Source organism: Lycium barbarum, chromosome 12, assembly GCF_019175385.1.
Source record: "Lycium barbarum isolate Lr01 chromosome 12, ASM1917538v2, whole genome shotgun sequence".
Taxonomy (NCBI): Eukaryota; Viridiplantae; Streptophyta; class Magnoliopsida; order Solanales; family Solanaceae; genus Lycium; species Lycium barbarum.
In genome coordinates, this window is record NC_083348.1 from 38,030,016 (window position 1) to 38,048,651 (window position 18,636).

At 35.8% G+C, this 18,636-nt stretch overlaps 1 protein-coding gene across 1 annotated transcript; it reads right to left on the reverse strand.

The window, feature by feature from the left end:
• Positions 1 to 9,447: 9,447 nt before the first annotated feature.
• On the reverse strand, positions 9,448 to 16,906 carry LOC132622480 (G2/mitotic-specific cyclin-2-like). The gene is made up of 10 exons (XM_060337096.1): positions 16,645 to 16,906; positions 16,512 to 16,544; positions 15,457 to 15,505; positions 12,254 to 12,382; positions 12,035 to 12,160; positions 11,148 to 11,237; positions 10,849 to 11,070; positions 10,664 to 10,762; positions 10,151 to 10,329; positions 9,448 to 10,068 (listed from the first exon to the last, which is right to left on the reverse strand). The coding sequence occupies exons 1-10, from the start codon at positions 16,779 to 16,781 to the stop codon at positions 9,927 to 9,929; spliced, it is 1,206 nt and encodes a 401-aa protein (XP_060193079.1). The 5' UTR covers positions 16,782 to 16,906; the 3' UTR covers positions 9,448 to 9,926.
• Between the last annotated feature and the right edge of the window lie 1,730 nt (positions 16,907 to 18,636).

Here is an 18,636-nt window from a genome sequence, read left to right on the forward strand (position 1 = left end):
CAGCTTTTTACCGAGTCAGGTAACTTTTCCTAGATTCCTCATCCTTGTCCGTTCGGGGACGAACGATGTTATTAGTATCTGGTGTAATGACCCTCCCGTTCATTATGGGAAATATAAGATCACCCCACCAAATAGATACTTTCCATGGGTAGAACGAGCTAATAGAAACTCGATGGTATAGTTTAAGAACTGAAAACTTGACCTGTTTATGATTGTTGTTTGATTATGTCAAGTCCATCAGGGGGTTTAGGAAATTAGAACTCCGTTGGGAATTCCGACGCCGCGGGTGAGTTCCTACGGTGTTTTTATGTCTATATGCATGTTTTGTTTGTGTTTTTGAGGCCTCGGATGAAATGTTGGGTGGTGGAGTTGAAAAACTATGAAATTAGCGAGCTCACTGGTTCATTGGCACCGTTGTGGTCGAAGTATTACCGCTATAGCGGAACCGCTGTAGCGCCCAGCTTCCCGCCGTAGTGGTCAATCAGTGTTCGTTGTGTTCGCTGTGGAGGGCACTGGACCGCTATAGCGATGTCGCTATAGGCCTGCTATGGCAGAGGTCAGTATTAGAGTGGTCCACTATAGCGGGCACTTGGCCGCTATAGCGAGACCGCTGCAGTGGTGAATTGACCGCCACAGCGGTCGACGAGGACAAAATGTTGGGTTTTAAAGACTTAGTTCCGAATTCTTTAGTTATAAAACTCCAAAACAGTTCCCCACCAGCACCTAGGGTGAATTTCCAAGCTAGGGCAAGAATATTCTTGAGAGGTAAGTCTCAACCATTCCTTTCATCATTACGTTATCAGCTTCATGATTATCATCCCTTTCGTGGGTCTACAATGGTGAATTAGAAATAGTAACCCTCGAACCTAATAGACCTTCTATAGTTGATGGTTTATGGTTGTTATCATGTGTTTATCATGTAATGGCTTGGGTTATCTCCTTTTTATCAAGAATTGAACCATTAGAGTCATGAACTAAGTGAATTGAGACATAGGGTTTCACAAAAATGATTGCTTTGGCCAAGGAAACTGCTTGTAATGTATGTTTTGATTAAATAGCCTTATAAATTTATAATTGGTGATTGCTAAGGTAGATGTTAGGTTGATTTTTACCAAGAAATCATTCACCCTTTGGAATGGGGCAAGAGGGACGGGTGTTCTTGAATTGATTTTGTGATTAGAGTAATTATGACTTATTGAGCGTTCCAATTTCTAGACTTTAAGCGTTTTGAGGCATTACGGAAGGGAAAAGCTGTAGCGGAGTAATCTGCAGTGTTCCAGCTCCGCATTCGAGGTAGGTTACGGTCTACTTGAGTTAGACTTTGATTAGTTGATTGTATGTGTTGTGAAATCGATAGGAGAAAGCAAGTCTAGTCTTCAAACATGATGTGTGTGTGGTTGAACCCTTATATGCAATTGATTGAGTGACTGTGTGCGCTTCGTGCCACTATTCATTGTGTTAGAACCTACAGTTTAATGCTGTTGTGGTGAGAAGTTAATATGATCTTCTCGGTGAATTTGGGATACAAAATTATGATTCGATTATTAAAAACAAGAGGACAAGAAATACTAATGTGCATATATATATATATATATATATATATATATATATATATATATGAAAAGGCAAATTTGACTGGGGGTGAGGATGTGACCTAGATTATGAGTTCGTGGTCCGAGGTTCGTTCTGAAAATAAGTGGTACAGGATGTGGACCAACGTCCGAGGTTTTTTTCGGAGCAGAGGATTTATGGCTTAGGTCCGATGAGTATTCGGAATGAGTTGTACATGGACACCATGGGTCCCCTGCAGGTCCTGACTACTGAGCAATAACATCAGTTAGCATATGTGTATAGCGTGTATATTGTTATTGTTGGTAGACTTATTTCCGTTATTGTTTCTGTTGATTTGACTCTTGATATCATTGGGTGCCTTGATTGTTAACATCCTTGGTTGTCTTGTTGAATGAGTTAACTGATTTTGTGTTTTTGGTTGGCTTGTCTATTTTATTGATTTTATGATGTATTCATGATACTAATCTTAGTCGGCCTATGATATCTACCGGTACATAGTTTTTGTACTGATACTACCTTGCTGCATTCTTTTGAGTGTTGATTGTGATCCAGAGACTGCTACCCGACCTCATATCTAGCGCGAGGCTAGCTGCTGACAGATTTACGGTGAGCTTCTATCCATGCCAGGCCGCCCAAAGATCTTCATTTATGATGTCTATTTCTATTCCAGACATTGTTGGTTATTTATTTAGACAGCTTACATTCCTTATACATATTTTGGATTAGAGTCCTTGTACGGTGACTTTCGAATTTTGGGGTTGTAATAGTTAGGACTTCCGCATTTACTTCATTATTTTATGGCATGACTAGATTTTGATTTATCTTGTGCTTGAATGGGTAATAAACTGTATTAAACTGGTTAATATAAAAATAGACTTGAATGAGTAGATGGCTTATGCATTGGTTCGCCCACTAGGAGTTAGTGTGGGTGTCGGTCTTGGTAGGTTGGGTCGTGACATATAAGAACTCAACCCTCTATTCTGTGACAACAAGTACTAGTTTATCTCTTAATTTGGTACTGAAACATTCATGTATCCATAACTTATTGTTACCCTTTGAACCCATAACTATTGGTTTAATAGTGTTGGGTAGGGTTGCCATTATTGGTGGATCTAATTCAGGAGTTTTAATCCAATTGAACTCGATGTTGTTTTCACCAACTCCCTTGTAAGAGGTTTAGTAAATGGATCAGCCAAATTACTTTTTGACTTCACAAATGTAAGAGAGATAATTCCATCTTTAATTAATTTTCTCACATAATCATGTCGAAGACTTATGTGTCTTGACTTTCCATTATATATATTGCTATATGCTCGAGCTAGAGTAGCTTGACTACCGCAATAAATTGAAATCGAACTCACTCTTTTTGAGATCAATGAAATTTCTAAAAGAAAATCCCTTAGCCACACAGCTTATTTTCTTGCTTCTACTAAAGCAACAAACTTTGATTCCATGGTTGAATGTGTTATGCAAGTTTATTTCTTAGATTTCCACCTAGGAGGAGTCAGCACTGAGAGTCAGACAACTCCACTTGCTTCGGAGACTGTTCCTGTTTTGGTATAATTTTGTGTATATATTGCGGGCACGACCGGGCCCTGTCCCGTCACCTATGCACGGTCATACTCTTCTAGTAGTCTGCGAACAGCGTGGGTGTCATGGTTACTGTTTGGCCTTGTCGGCCATTGTTTTGTTGTACAGAAGTATTGGTAGCCTCGTTGGCTTGCCTGGTCATATGTTATATATATATATATATATGTCTTGGGATGTTTTGAGTTACAGGTCGACTTTGGTATTCTATTTACAACGTTCAGACTTAGTTAAATAAATCCTATTGAATGCCATGTTTGAGTACAGGTAACATAAGTTGGGTTATCGGGCAGGTTAAGCTCGGTCACTCGTCACGGCCCTAGGTTGGGGTCGTGACAGTTAACACCTTAGCTTACTTCCTTAGGCCCTTTGCTCTGTAGCAGTAGGAGGAACAGCAGGAGCAACACTCTGAATGAGAGCAGGATTAGTTGTGTTATGGCGTGCTCGTTTTAGACAATCTTTTGGTTTTGGACATAAGTCCATCTTGACTGTGTTATTTTTGTTTTGGTACTTGCTAGAACTAGACTAGGTTTTGTGGTTGTTTGTTAAGCCTTTTTGACTCCTTTAGTGCTGGTCAATCCGGCCATCTGATCTAACCTTGTTATTACTCTGTTCTGTGTATTATTCTTTCGGTTTTGCTGTGTGTTTTTCTTTTTGATTGATGCCTAAAGGGGAGAAAAAGAGCACTCAAAGAGCACTACAAAGTCTGGATGACAATCAACTATTCAGGGGGAGAACTCAACTACTCAACTATCCAAGGGAAGCGTTATTCAAGGACTTTAGTTAACTATTAAACAGGGAAGTTGACTACACTTACTTTGAGTATTTTTTTGTCATCATCAAAAAAGGGGAGATTGTTAGTGTTATGATTTTAGTGATGATAAATTATTGCGTAGGTACTATATTCAAAGGTTCAACCAAATCCATTGGACATAATAGCCTAATAGGCGAGAAGAGTTCAGTCGGCTGCAAAGGAGTACAAGCCCAAGTCGGCTGCAAAAGGAAAGTATCTCAAGGCACGAAGAAAATAAGCTTATGCTTATTTTTGGAACAAGGATCAGATTTTACTTAAGAATCAATCAGCACAATCATGGAGATTCCAGCATTAAATCAAATCTGCATATATAAGAAAACAAGTGTCATTCAAACAAGGCAAATGGCACATAAGGAAAGCAGCTGTACAACATTGAATAGCCATCAAGCACGCACAAGGAAACAAGTATCTATTAAATAAGGTGATGCCACTGAAGGAAAGAAGCATTACAAAATTAATAAGCTCTTGCTTTATTCTTGGAAATTAGGATCCATGTTCCTAATTTACAAGGATCAAATCTCTTGTGTTGACATCTCTGCTGAAAAAGAGTCTAATGGCTAGTTGATTTGAAGACTATATAATCAAGACTCTAAAGACGAAGAAAAGACATACATTCGTCTCATACTCTTAAGCTCACTGCTTTACTTTTCACAAACATTGTATTCTTGAGTGGTATAGTGTAAACCAAAAAGAAAGGAGAGATACAGTATAGTTTGTGAGGCATTGTATCAAAAAGATTATGAGCGTTTGAGTGTAGACATAGGAGCTCCATTCAAACAAACCATTGTACCAAACCATTTACAAAGAGTTGCAGAGAACACCCTTGCAACCCAAGGGGACTAGACTAGGATTCACATTGAATCTAAACTAGTATAAAATATCTGGTGTCATTTATATTCTGCACTTTTATTATTACATTACTTTATAGTCGACTAGTGTTCTCAGGAAGTCGACTGTCTGAGTGAAAAAAGTTACAATCCCCCCCCCCCCCCTCGCCCGCACTTTTAGTATTAAGTTAAGCGAAGAAAGATAAAGCATGATAGATAAGTCCTAGCTCGAATTGATTCGTTATAAGTTTGCCATAACTAATATACTTATGTCGTACTGATTGATGACCTCCTAAGCAAAATGGTAATGAGATCCATAGATTATGTCTTCGTAAAAGAATTAAGTCCGCCAAGACGTAAGGTACAAAGGATCCCGCATAATGATAGAAGAATAAAGAAACAAGGGAATAAGTTAACTGAAGGAATGACAGAGATAATCAACGTAACCATATGAGTCATAGTACCAGAGGAAGGAAGAATTATCAGAATAAGAGGCAAGAAAACCATGAAAGGAGTAAGACTAACTACAGGGAGGCTATAACATAAGGGAAGTTCAGACACCTATGATATGAATACTCAGCTTCAAAATGAATTTAAAACCTGAAGGTTAGACTACAGGTCAGCTCGAATAACTGAGAGATATTTACTAAAGCTATGCTTAGTAGAAATGATTGCAAGTGCCCGAGATGATGCTAGTATACCCTGAACATTCGAGGACGAATGTTTCTAAGTAGGGAAGGATGTTACACCTTAGAAAAATTTTGATATCTTATGACTGGAGCAAGTTTGTGTGAACAAGATGAATTCTAAGGATTTCTAGAGTTAAGCAACCATGATAAGGTTTCGCCTCGAGATTTCTATTATAATTCACTCAACATGGGTTTGGATTTGGAATGGTCTTCAAAATTACATAAGCAGCTTATGGATACATCCTAAAGTATGACACAGTCATCTGTATGCCTTTTAGAGAATGTAAGAATCCGAAGTTAATATGAATCAAGAATAAGTGTGCTACATCCTTTATTGAGACATATCGAATTGTAAAGCACACTAGCCGCTTGATTTTGAGCGTTAAGGTTCGTCTTCGAGATTATGAGGCATTAGACGTGTTTAACCCTTGTATATAAATGCCTAAGCTCAAGTATTACAAGTATTGAAAGGATCAAAGGCTAAACGAATCGACGACGGAAGAAGGCTGTGGACTGTGCAATTCGACGGGCAGATTGACGAGCCGTCAACATAGTCGACGGTCCGTCAGTCCTGCATCGTCAAACAACCCTGAGAATCAGAGGCTACTGTAACTTGACAGTGGAAAGTCGATGGTCCGTCAACTCAGCCGTTAATGTTGAGGCAGTGGCCGACCTTTGATTATATTAAATTCATTTACAGCTTCATTAAAACTCATTTTTCACTCCAACTTCATCCTAAGACCTCTCAAAATCCTCCCCGACAGTTCTTAGTCATTCAATAACCAAATATGAAAATTTAATACTAGTTTTACCTTGGGAATTAGCTTAAGTGAGAGGAAATCACTTATATCGTATTGTGTTGTTATTAAAGATGAATACAAGCTAGGAGAAACTTGGAAATCGACTTAAGGATACTGTATAAGGTAATTATATTATGTTCTTAGGTGTGCTTACAATTATTTTGATGTTGGTTAAGGTGAATCGATGAAATAAACATGAACTTGCGAATGAAGTTGTTATTTGGAAATAGTTGAGTTTGTGGGTTGTTTAGAAGGTGCAAATATGCCTTCTAATTGTTGGAAATTATGGAATATAACCTGACTATATTATGGCTATTGTTTTTAATGTTATTTATGTATTAATTGAAGGAAACAGAGAAGGAAAACATATAAAGCTAGGACTCAGAAGTGAAGGTTGAAGAGTTAAAATATAAGAACTATTTTAGGGCTGAAACAGATATGGTAAGCATAGTATAATGTTATGAAGGTTGTATACTAATTTATGGAACTAGAATTGGATTCAAATTATGTTTCGTTATTTATAAAACGAGCTTGTCGCTCAATATGGTTGTTAAGGTAATCGGAGAAGCTTATATTGAATCGTTATTTTTGTTGTTGCTGTTGTTGTTTTTGTTGTTGGGCTGTTTGATGACCCTTAGTGGTCTTTGGGATGTAGTATAAACAGGGGAGGTACTGGCCGATTTTTCGTAGGTTGTAAGATTAGCAAAGTATGATAGTTGCAACACTGTTTGTTGACGACCATATCATTTCACTTGTTGTAGACACAAGAGGATTATGTTAAGCTTTGTTGTGGATTGAGAAGGAGATTATCCAGGTATGCTAAGGGTATCCCTTTCCTTCTTTTTGGCATGAATCATATAAGAAGAACAAAATGAACGGACGAACATTATCCATAATGATTTCATTCTTAGAATGCTAGAAAGCTTATGTTTCTTTAGATTCCTGATAATGTTATTACTTCATTTTTATGATTCTTGAATTGATCTTGTGATCATTAATCCAGTAAAGGTAAGGTATATTGATGATGCTAGCTCCATAACGATATTCGGAGGTTACCGACTTTATGTCACTCCGAAAGGCTCAGATGTCACCTTTATGAGTAAGTCATGCATTGTATATGTATATACTGATTTTATCATGCACACCGAGCCGCACTATAGTCGGCCGGGTACGGCACCTATTGTGTACACCACGACAGTTAGGTACGGATAACATCGAGCCTGTCATGGCCGGGTATGGATAACACCGAGCCTATATTATATGGCCGGGTACGGTATTATGATATATGTATATGATTTTTGAAAGAAAGCATGCATATCATACGCCCTCAGAGGCACTTCAGATGTACAGAGCTATGCAGATATATTCGGATATACAGACTGACTCTCATGTCTCAAATTCATTTCATGATTCCTATGTATATGTTGTTTTCATGCCTTACATACTCGATACATTATTCGTACTGAATCCCCTATTGCTTGGTCATCCATCTATTAGGATGTCAGCTCAGCGGATGAGGTTGATGCACTCCATTTGTTCCGGAGATGCCAGGAGTCAGCATGGTCTTATATATATATACATATATGTACACACATATGTATGGGTATGGCGGGGCCCTGTCCCTGCCACATTATGTTGTTTCTCCAGTAGAGGCTTGTAGACAGTTATGTATAGTCAGATGATGTCCGAGCTTGATGTTTCATATGTTGTCACACAGGTGGTTATGATCGTCTTACCAGCTCATGCAGTATGTCCAGCATATTCATATAGATGAGTCTTTCAGATTATTTGATGCAGACATGTTTCCTTATGAGTTTATCGAGAATCATATGATGGCCCTATCGGCCCACCTATGTTCATGTTGATGTCACAGATGCATGTCGGATGGTACTTGACTAGTACGGTCAAATGCCCGTCATGACCCTCCAGTTTGGGTCGTGACAATTATTGCCAATTAAATCTTTCCTAATAATCACAATGGTAACCCCATGTAGACCAACATTCTTCTACTCTATGCACCAGCATATAATTAATGGATACATCCACTGGCTTTGAACAAAAAATTCGATGACTGGTCAGCGACAAAGAATGGTTTTTTCATCCTTGGCTGTTGGATAATCTTTGAATTCAACCCCATGAATCATTTCATTTGCGCATATATGCAAATATTTTGCATATGGGATTTGTGCCAATGAATAAAATTCAGAACTTGGTATTTTTTTTTTTTTCCCGGATTTTGCACTCCATACAACATGGGGTTTGCAGTATTTGGCTGCTTCTTTATATGCCTTGTCCCCCATGGACCTGTGATAATGTAATCAACGGAGTTCAGGTGCAAATATTAGCGGCAAACTGTGTGGTGGTGCCACCTGTTGTAGAAATGTTGTTTATCTCAAAAAGAAATATTATATCTGAAATTACAATTGTAGGACAATTAATCCCACTCCATAAATAGCCATCAATTGGCCATGATTCCTAATTCAATTCTAAAGTTATAATAGTCTTTTACTTGTCCATTTGACTATTTGGATTAATGACTTTTAACACTCAATTGAATAGCCATTAAAATCTTATACATAACATTACCCTCTGTACAATTGATTACCTATATATATATATATATATATATATATATATATATATATATATATATATATATATATATAATGTCCTTGACTTCATTTTGAAGTAGCAGTAACAAATGAGATAATATCTTCAACCATTTTCATATCATGTTCGTATAACCACCTAGTATATATTTCTTTGTCTTCTTTTTGTGTGACAAAGATATCTAAAGACAAAATATTCCTACCATATTATAGTGTGTCAGGTTTTCTTCTTTAATCTTTGTTAGATTCTGGCCCCTATTTTTGTACTAGAAAAGCTCGTTGAATCCTGGGGATACACCCATACCGGGTGAAATATCCTTAAGGACAGTGTCTTGATTGACATGCCTCAAGCTTTGAAAAATTCGCAACAATGTTCGTGATCAAGTATTTTCCGTAAAATTTCCAACACCACCTTGGACGGAAAAAAGGGCGTAATTTTCAGGGACGTTCAAAAGGGAACGTAGATGTGCTTCAGTTTTTTTGGATCATGGGAAGGAATTCTTTGCCACAATGGCTCATTTTCATAATGATCATGCTGGTTGATGAGTTTGGATTGGGTGTGCTGGGGGAGAGAACTACACAGAAAGCTAAACCCCTTTAATTAGCCTTTTCTGACTGAATGAGCACAATCAAGTGAAATGATTTTTCTTATTAGCATTAAGAAGAATAACACTTTACTCAAAGTAAAAGAAAAACTAAATTTCAAATGATATACTTCAGAGAAAAAGATTGAAGATTTTCTGTAAGTTGTATTACCTGATAAATATAATCAGGTATGTTCCAAATTCAACAAGGACCAGCTCTTCAGGTTGTTGCAGATTAATAACCATGAGCTTTCCAAGAAAAAAATAAAAATAAAAAATATTACCAAATTCACCACCAGTGCAACAGCAGTTGCTGAGTTATTTTTGTATCTGTAATACTATTTTGTTTTCCAAAGCATTGCTAGTAACTTCTTTCATGTCATTATCTAGAACTTGCACAAGGTATCATAGTAAAGTTGATTATTGTACATGCCTCCCCTTCTATTATTGAGTCTGCACCAAAAAATGTGCAGGCTCAATTTTTGCTGCATAGCCAAATTTTGATGAGCTATACTTTGTATGCACCCCTGTTAGTTTCCCTGTAGCTGCCTTCTGGTGGTAGCTCACGATCGATCTCGAACATTCCCTGAAGTAAGAAAAAAAAAGTGCAAAATTAGAGAATCTTGAGAGGTGAAGAAGTGAGAATCATGAAGTCTGGTGTTACACACAGAAGTGGATCTTCCGAATAACTTGTATGCCATTCACAGGTTTTACTCCATTGCTTGACACCGTAAAGCGTGCACTGAGCTGTATAGATCGCCGCAGCAGCCATAAAGGATGGTGGATGCTTAAGCATTTCATATTCCACGAGACAAAGCTCGATTAACAAGAACGACAATACCTCAAGCTGTTAGCAACCAAGAGTACAAAAAGTTAGGGATAATAACATTTTTGGACTGCTCAAAAGAATAACGGCTAGCAAATCTATAGGTTTTATCTATTAAGTGTAAATATACATATAATAAAACTATTATATAAATATACATATAATATACATAATCAATGTATACATATAATATATATAATCAATGTATATGTTTTGTATATATTGGCTAGCGCCCCTAATTAATTTTGGCCAACAGGCCAAAAAAAAAAAAAAAAAAAACCTATAAATTAGGATACTACGGTCGCTAGAATGAGATCAAGTTTTTTACCAGCGAAGCTAGTGCCCATGCACTAACCTTCTTATCAGCTTGAGCAGCCTTGAGAAATCTTCTCATAAAAACATATGGAGTTGGAACTGAAATATTAAACTTCAGTTTGTTGAGCATCAGTGATTCCTGACGTAAGATTAAGGAATTTATTTATATGCTTAATAAAGTAGAGGAAATGCAGTACTTGTTGATATCATGAGATCAGTATTTACCATTTCAAGAACGTCTTTCCTCGTGTAGGTGTTAGCCGAAATAATCAACAAATCATCCACCACAGGGACAGAGATCTCCTCATATTTGCTTGCTAACAGCATGGCAACAAGACCAACAAGTTGCAGTTTCTTTTCTTCAACTGTTTGCTTCTCCAAGAATCTGTCTATCAAATTAACGGTCAAGAATAACGTCTCTTCCTTGAGCTCAAACTTGTGAGGTACCTATTAAAATCACAATGCAATAAACTTAATATTGCACTGCCTGATAATTTCCAATTGTGAAGAAATATTCAGTATACCTCAATGAGCCAATCTACTAGTATAGCTCTCATTCTCCCAGTGATGTCAAGCTGCTGTTCCATATAGCTTGGTGAAACACAGCTATAAACCTTGAAATACAAATGGCCAATATCAGTTAGAGTTGCCTATGGAATGCATAGAATTGGTTTTCAACTTTAAACATGCTACTTCAAATATGAAAAAGGTAAAATATTTGTAAGGTACTTATTAAAATGCATCTAATGTGAATATGTTATGTCAGTTAGGGAAAGGAAGCAATTGATATTAAAAGTCCTACATAAAGAAAAGGTTATCATTTAAGCGACAAGTTACATTTAGCCTTAAACTATCCGCCAATGGCTAGTGAATAATTGTGATAGGAAGGAAGAATATTTATTATAGTTTTGTTATAAGGAGCCGCTTTTTCACATAACGTTGAAAACCTAGAAAGTTTACTTGAGGGAGGCCCCACTATCCACCGAGCTTCCAACCTTGCACCACTATCCCTCGAAGTTTCTCGGTTATAGAAAAAAAGAATAATTTTTCATTTGAAAACTCAGTTAATGATCAACCCTAGTGAAGCTAGCGATTGAAAAGAGACAACAGACAAGATAAGTTTGACCTGCCTCATTACTTGCTAAAGTATACCTCAGCGAAGCTGTAAAGGTTTCCTTCAAACAATTTTCAGAAGAAGTTTTATGTACCAACAGTGTATATAATTTTTACATTATAACTGATAATTATTCATAACAAGCCTAATAAGGTGACGTGAGTATAATAACATCTTATAGCCAGTTAAATTGCATTGATAGGTATAAAAATTATTTGAAATATATATAGCTTAAATCCTTCTAATGAAACTAGAACCTTGACAACAAAATGATTGCTATTAAGATCTAGGACTGACCTCCATTTTCCTGTAGTTAGCATAAATATCTCCCACATAGTCAACAACTGCAAATGGATTGTTTGCATCATCGCTGTCAATGTCTATTAGTGCCTCCTCAAATATATCTTCCATTTCAACTTCCTGCTGTATTTATAATCATATCATTAAGTATAGTTGCATGATATGGAAAAAATTAGCTCATTAGAACATCAACACTAGAAAGGAAAATTCTGTTACCATTTCTGTCTGGTCACCTGAGAGTGTTTCTGATGGCTCCAAACACATAGGCATGGGCTGATCTTTACAACCCTCATGTTCCTCCCATAACTTAAAACCTTCCGCTGCTATTTTTGGTTTCTTGTTTTCCTGTTTAACATCATTTTGTCTGAGTTCAACTTTTAAGCTGTTATATCCCGTATTTTTTAACGTCAGATTATTTGCTGAAGTGGGGCCCACACATCGAGAATTTTTTTGGGGCATCTGAAAAGTCATATGAATCACATATGTGAAGTTAAACACAACTCAAGAAGGACCCTTGGGCCAAATCAAAGTGGAAGTCTTCCAAACGAATATTTTTAAGAAAACGTTTTCGGGTGATCTGACTTTTAGGGGCAAAAAGGGTATTATAAGTTTGGAATTTGGAAAAATACCAAGAAATAGAAGTTGTAGATAATTGAATTAGCTTTCCAACCATAGGTCGTGGGTACAAGGAGATATGGACGTTTTAAGGTCGAAAGGTCAGTGGGCTAGGCCCAACTCGGGATCAACCGAGTTGGCCCAAAAAAATAAAAACGAATTAAGGCCCAAAGGAGATGGGGTGGCCGGCCAACAATGGCCTAAGCCCATGGAATTTTAATTAATTCCCATGTGATAATTAGCATATAAAGCCTAGAAGATTCAAGAAAATAACACAAGTTGGAAAACAAGAACAAAACAAAGAAACAAGAGCAAAAGAACTAAAGGCCATATGGCCATGGAGAAAAAAAATTGACCCTTTGAAATCTTATCCCAAAAATTATTTTCTTGTGGTATTTCTACTAATTCAAGGGTTCTTTACAACTTGGTGTAATTATTTTGGAAGAAAGAGCATTTGTTTCTTCAAGTGGACAACTTGGTCAAGTGAAGAAGATTGTAGAAAAAGGTAAGAATTAATCCCTTTTTATTATGTTATGAAGGTTGGTTTATGTTGTAGTATGTAGAAATGAGTAGAATTTATGGAATTATGGAAGTTTACAAAGTGGGTGTGCATATATGTAAGTGGACATATATGTATATTGTTGTATAAATAATATGAGTTGAATTTTATGTTGTATTCTAGTTGTGGTTATGGTGAAATTTATATTGGAAATAAAAGTTGAATAAATTTGGTGGAAGTTGAAAATATGGAATGTAGAAGATTATGTCACTTTGGAATGATTTTGTGATATTATGGAAATGAAGTTGTTAAGATGTGAATTATGATTATGGTTGATGAAATTGGAAGATGAAAATATGTTATGAATATGTAGATTGAAGATTAGAAGTTTTGGATGGATTATGGTTTTGGTGGAAAGTTTGTATATTTTGTATATCTTGTGAATATTTGGTAGAAATGATATGAAATGCTTCCGAATTATATTGTAATGATCTTGATTAGTAATGAATGTAAAAACATTGAGATTGGTTTGGAAATGTGAAGTTGGAATGAAAGTTATTGCATTATGTTGGAAAGAAGACTAGTTGTGTTATATTGTGTTTTGTAGTCATGGTTGTTGTCATTGTGTTGATAGTTTGGCCGGGTTGAATTCCCGGATTGATATTGATTAAAAATTGGCTAAGTTGAATTTTGGGGATGGTGTATTTATAGGGGAGATGCTGCCCAAATTTTTGTAGACAAGTATTGGTTAAGATTGAAATCTTAAAGCCTTACAATTAACATTTGGTAATTGTGACCAAATTGTAGATTTTGGCGAATTTGAAACTTGATTTTGGAGACGTGTATGAAGCGGAAAAGGTATGTAAGGCTTCACCCTTCCTTCTTTGGCATGTCTTAGGCATAATAGGGTGGATACGAGCCTCGGGGACAATCATATTCCTAGAAATCCGAGTTTAAAGTTGACCCTTTTTCATTCAGTAGAATTGAATTAAATATTGTATGAAATGTTGAAAAATTGCCTAAACATCTAGAACTTGCACAAATAGGACCCGACTACCTTAAAACTCTCACAAGTGACGTCATGAAATGTAACGTATGTAAATCGTGTACGCCACCTCATTTGACCCGAGGTGGGCCCATTATTCCCGGATTTTCTTAATTGTTTCGTTTATCGAACGATAAGTATTGTAACTATTCTAATGAGAATATTTTTGTGATGATTATGATGAACATGATTTTTCCTTGGGCTCTCCGGCATGTTTATATGATATATGTATATGTACATGGGGGGAGGGAGAGAGATATGAGGGGAAGGGATATATGTTGCGCTATAGACGCGTTGCCACCTGGTCAGCTGGCGTTATATCATCCCGGACGCAGGATATACGGGCGAGCCGACGTATTTCGGCGCTATGTGGGCGAGCCGGCGTTGTTCGGCGCTATGATATGATATGATATGATATGATATGATATGACATGATATGACACGATATGACACGATATGATATGACATGATATGACATGACAGGATATGAGTTCTATTTTCTATGTCTATGAAAAAGAAATGTTTTTTTTTAAAACAAAAGAAAATTTAGAGGGGGAAAAGTCAAGCATGCATGGTATCTGGCCAAAAAGGCATTCCTATGTACAGGTTACTTTCTTACCTCCTCACACGTTCTATGAGCCCATGATGTTGTTATTTATATTTAATGTTGCTTAGTATGCTGTTTCTATGCCTTACATACTCGGTACATTATTCGTACTGACGTCCCTTCTTGCGGACGCTGCGTTTCATGCCGCGCAGGTCAACAGACAGACGAGTTTAATCCCTAGGAGCTTCACTAGCTGTTCCTTGAGAGTGCTCCAGTTGATCCGGAGCTTCAGCCTATTGGTACTACTTTTGTGTATATAATCGGGCACGGCAGAACCCGGCCCTTCCTATGTATATATGCACTTTGTTTAGAGGCTCGTAGACAGATATGTACAGTTAGATGTTTTGTACTTTGGATTGTCCTCGTCGCTGTATAACGTGCTAACAAAGTTTATTAGCTTATGTTTATAAATAGCTACTAATGTTAATGCTCAGTAACAAAAAAAAATATATGGTATAGTTCATACGGCCCACTAAGGAATAGAGGTAAAATGATAGATACGGGGTGCTCGGTACAAGTATCGGGTACTCGTCACGGCCCCTAGTTGGGTCGTGACATAAGCTATTTGACATTTTCATAAATAACCCAAAAAAAAAAAAAACACACACACACACACACAACTTTTTTCACTCAATGAGATTAAAATTTTTTACCTCGAGACCATGCCGGTGTGAGCTACCAATTTGTGCAGCAACAAATTTCCTGAATATAGAAAGTTGTACTTTATATGTCAGTTTACAGAAATCTCTTGCAGAAAAGAAGGGTATGACTGGTACTAGGGGTGTTCATGGTTCGGTTTGGGTCGGTTATTGGTTAAAACCATAATCAAACCAATTTAGTCAGTTTTTAAATGTCTAAAACCATAACCAAACCAAGTAAAATAATAACCACCGGTTTGGTTATTGTCGGTTCGGTTCGGTTTTTCGGTTTATGACTAGCCGTGACAATTCAAATATTCTCTCTCTACATTCTTCAAATTTCTTATGAAGCTTTTTTTTCCTCATGGCCCACAAGGGTGAACTTTGCTGCATATTGAGGGAAAGACACGCTGTTGGTAAATCAGGTGGACCAAACTTGCAACGCAGTTTAGATTCAAAAGAACAAGTCAAACAGAGGTTTCAAAATACAAACAACCCTTATGCTTACGACTTATTAGAGTTGGGCTTGGATTGTTGGACATATTCTTTTAAGACATGGGCCTTAAAAATAAGTAGACCAAAATTAAATTAATAATTAAAAGATATAAAATATCTTTAATTATTTATGAAAAGCTAATATTATACATATAAATAATTATAAATTTTATGTATATAATTATCGGTTTGGTTCGGTTATTTATTCGGTTATTTTTTACTATAACCATAACCAAACCAAATATTATCGGTTTTTCAAATTTAAAACCAAACCAAACCAAACTAAACCAAATGTCGATTATTTTATTCGGTTTGGTTAAATTTTCGGTTTGGTTTTGGTTTTAACCAAAACTGTGAACAGCCCTAACTGGTACAATAGACCCTTATGGTCCGGCCCTTCCCCGAATCCCGCGTATAGCGGGAGCTTAGTGCAGACTGTTTTTTTTTTTTTATACTTTATATATCAGTTTACTGACCAGAAATCTCTTCTTCTTTTTTCTAATAGGGCAATAGTGGCATTGTGATTACTGAAATCTCTATACAAAATTCAAAAAAATGAAACTTTACTGTGTTACCATGTAGGATTCTTGTTGCAGATACCATTTGTTCTGATATCAAGGAAAAAAAACCCCAGATGAATAACAAAAATGAAAATTCAGCAAAAAAAAAAAAAGGATTGAAAACATTAAAGATGGAGTCAAGAATTACTCTGTTAATCCTCTCTTATTAACAACACAAGGATGTCGATGAGCTGTTATTATATTCTGATTAATCAAGCTAAGTGCTCTTCTTGTTTGTCTCCTCTCCCCTCCAAACTTAACCATTTCTGCCTGACCACCTTTCATTCATAACAATCACAAGAAAAAAAGGATTGAAACAAGAATTAATAATCTTTGATAAAACCAAAAGCAAATAAAGAAAGAAAAGTTTTCTTTAAAAGAAAATGAGCAACGTTATTAGTCCAAATAGTTACCTTGCACATTTGTTGTTTTAATCATGGTGGGATGGTTCTCATTAGATAAATTCATTTTTTTTTTCTTGAATAGAAAAGAACCAATGTGGAGAAAATAATGGGATGTGTCTGGTAAAACACCAGGGATGTGATGTCCCTATATATATATATTCAAATAAAATATGGCCGTTGTGGAAGAAGACTTTCACACCTGGATGTGGCCAATTGAGTATGTAGTATACGTTACTTTCAAATTAATCCAAAGATGATAGAGAGATAAATTACTTTCTATGTCTTTCTAATTTAATAGGATTTTAGTTAGTTATACTCCTATAACTTAATTAACATGTTATAATTGGTTATTTACTTTATTCTTTTGATTTTTTTTGAGAAAATTTAGTTTGTAATTACTATAGATAATTATATGTAGTTGACTTCTACATAATCTGATTACACAACGGTAGAATTAATATTAAGTTATAGCTAAAAATTGAGAGGTAAATTTTGTCTTTTTTCTCAAAAAAAAATAAAAAATATTGAACATGTGAAGTCCACCCATTTCATACTAAAACTCCATCAATAGCAATGATGATAGCAAATAAGAAACGAGTTGTTAATAACAAGGGTATGAATGGACCAAAAGTGTAACATATGGTAAAATTGAATAATTTAAAGTAATACATAGTCAAATTTGGACATCTTTTCAATGATAAATGAAGTCAGCTTATGTATTTTATATCCATAATTTTACTATGTAAGAAATGAATTAAAGTTGTGTACACTAACACCGTAATTGGCTTAATTGCGTAAACATTTTTTGCATAGTCGTCAACGTATAGAACGTAAACTCATATGCATAAAAGAAAAATAGGTTTGTTGTACATATTGGATATAAAATAGTCATGGTATAAAATTATACATTGTTTATTACTTTATTTGATTACGATTTTCTTTCCCAATATAAGTAATCATTTAAAATTTAATACAGGAATCATTATATTATTTTATACCACCTCAACTAATGCATGGATTAATTGTACAATGATAATAATCAAGTTGACAATAAGAACTTTTGTTGTGCTTGATTTCTTCCTTGAGGTTTGCAAAACTAACCCAGCTATGCCGGGTGGTTAGTACCAATAAAGAGATTGTAAGGCAATAGTGCTTACATGATGTTAATATGGACTTCTATAAAATTTCAACCCTTAACAACTAAAAACAAATAAAAGCATCATGTTTCACCTTTACTAATTGTTCTCTTCGGCTTAATTTATATATATATATATATATATATATATATATATATTTATTTTTTATTTTTTTTTGAAATGTTTCAGAATATTTGACACTCTCAAACTTGACTGATTACTTTTTTTTTTTGGCTGAAAAGAAAGATTTCATAACTGAATGGAAGGGAAATAAAAGTACATGCAAATACAAATTGAGATAAACCTAAACGGTATTGTCTCCAAATTGCAAGTTTGAGATGCGTCTTAACGATGCAATCTCTAAAATGTCTTTGTTTAACAACGTAATCGCAGATATCGGGAAAGTCTCCAAAAATATAGATTCTCCCAGCTCTTGTTCTTCTGCCTTTGCTCCAATTTCTGTCATCTTATGTGTCATTTTGTTGACTTCCCTGTATATGTGACTCACTGTTTTTACTCTCAAGGTTCTCATTAGGTAGCTGCAGTCAGATAAAATATTTGTAAGCTACTTATTAAAAATGCATCTAATGTGAATATGTT